The sequence below is a fragment of the Loa loa genome, assembly GCF_000183805.2.
Source record: "Loa loa unplaced genomic scaffold supercont3.589, whole genome shotgun sequence".
NCBI classification, from domain to species: domain Eukaryota; kingdom Metazoa; phylum Nematoda; class Chromadorea; order Rhabditida; family Onchocercidae; genus Loa; species Loa loa.
This window is the reverse complement of record NW_018108769.1, coordinates 172-2,502: the sequence shown is the minus strand read 5'-3', so window position 1 is coordinate 2,502 and position 2,331 is coordinate 172. Positions and strand designations below refer to the sequence as shown.

Genomic DNA, 2,331 nt, shown 5'->3' with positions numbered 1-2,331 from the left:
AATAATAATAATAATAATAATAATAATAATAATAATAATAATAATAATAATAATAATAATAATAATAATAATAATAATAATAATAATAATAATAATAGTAATAATAGTAATAATAATAATAATAATAATAATAATAGATAATAATAATAATAATAATAATAATAATAATAATAATAATAATAATAATAATAATAATAATAAAATAACACTGATAACAATAGTAATTAACCTTAAAGATTTTTGTATTTTTTTTTTTTAACAACATTTAATAGCTACAACGAAAACTGTAATGAATAAATCATTTATTAAAAAAAAAAATTTGTAAAATTAAAAAAAATCAAATTTTGAATTTTATTGAGAAAAAATGTGACAAAATGGTGACAAATAATAGAAACAAACCTGAGTATCAAAGGATAAGTATCGTATAATATGAAAGAATTGGAAAATAATGCAATTAATGGGAATAGAAGGAAGAAAAAATTGAAAATAAGCAATAATAAATCAGAAATGCTAATAGCAAGCAGAAATAAATTTACCAAACTTCGTCGCATATCAGCATGCGAAAAGATAATTATATTAATTAGATTAATAAGAATACCAAATGTTGAAATGGGTAAATTACCGTATAAACGATAATCCACCTGATCATTAGTGAAAATACTATCTAAGCAATATGTAATGCTATCATTATGTTTTGATGATTTATTTTCATACAATTCCATTTCTATTTCTTTTATTTTTCTTCGTACAATCTGAAATGAAAATAATATCTATATTTATATATACATCTATGTATGTATACAGTTTAATTGATTAATTAATTATCAATTCAATTAGAAACATTAAATAATATCATTTATGTTTTAATATTTGCTAATGATTTTATTTTCATTCAATAATAATTTCTTCCCATTTTTTGCATTCTTTTTCTTATTGTGTTCTGGAGCGAAAATAAAAAAGTGAATGTAAATAATTTTTAATTGACTGATTTATTAACTAATTGTTTGATAAATTTGAGAAAAAAAACTGAAATTAAATTAATAAATTAGTTTGAAATATCTTAAAAATAGTTGACAATATGATTTGAAATATCTTAAAAATAGTTGACAATATGATTTGAAATATCTTAAAAATAGTTGACAATATGATTTGAAATATCTTAAAAATAGTTGACGATATGATTTGAAATAACTTAAAAATAGTTGACGATATGATTTGAAATATCTTAAAAATAGTTGACAATATGAAAGTATGGGTGAGGAAAATTTAAATTCTAACATTTACATTTTACTAATTGATAATTAATTTAGTGTAAAATTATTCTTGTGATATTTATCATATCGAAAAGAAAAAAAGGAAGCGTAAAGTTATTTTACTTCTGTCCATTTATTTCATTTCATTTAATTTAATTAATTTAAAATTTCATTAATTTTATTTAATTCAAGTAATTAATTAATTCAACTACATTAATTCAACTACATGTAATAGTTTAATTCAACTTAATGGAATTCTAAACTCAATTAAAGCACAAATTTAATAAGCAAAAATAAGTGTTTCATAAATTATTAAAATAATTTATTAAATTATATAACATTTCGTATATCATTTTCATTTTTCTAACTTTTATTCCACAATTACAATGCTAATTATGATGGTTATCTTGATAATTTAATATCGATTTTCATGAATAATTAATTAATATAAATTACATTTTTTTTTTAAACCTTAATTCTTACTAACACTATTAACTATTTTCTGAAAAAAAAAAAAAAAAAAACTTCCGGGATATGTTTGAAAATATATTTTTTACAGGAAACAACTTATAAACAAACTTGTTTTTAACATTGAAACACGAATTAATGTTTTTTAAAAAAAAAAAACAATCAAACATATCCTGGAACATAATTAATTAAATACTTAAAAAAAACGATCATGCATTAACATAATTAACTAATTAATTACATCAGCAATTATCCATGAAAATCAATATAATTCATTTAAATTATCATGATAGTTATTATTATAGCTATAAAATAATTATTGTAAAAATTGAAAGAAAAAATGTTGTAAAAAATTCCTCATTACAATTATTATTAAAAATGGAAGCAAAATCTAATATAATTTAATAAATTATTTCAATAAGTTAAAAAAAGAATTTAATCCTAACACTATAATCATTAATAAATTAATGAATAATGATTAATGAGAAGTAATTATTTAAAAGAGGGATAGGTACTAATGATAATTAGTGATCGATGAAAAGTGTTGAAATTATAGCAATAGGAATTGCAACAACTTTTTGACATGAACTTATAATAGTAATCAATGAAG

The 2,331-nt window shown here is 18.1% G+C and overlaps 1 protein-coding gene across 1 annotated transcript in view; it reads right to left on the bottom strand.

Moving 5' to 3' along the window:
• LOAG_18856 (hypothetical protein) overlaps positions 1-722 on the bottom strand; it is a gene marked incomplete at both ends in the record, with an annotated part of 7,039 nt that extends 6,317 nt beyond the window's left edge. The window contains one exon of the mRNA XM_020451517.1: positions 400-722. Within this exon, the coding sequence (XP_020304689.1) occupies positions 400-722 (323 nt within the window). The remainder of the gene's footprint in view (positions 1-399) is intronic.
• Between the last annotated feature and the right edge of the window lie 1,609 nt (positions 723-2,331).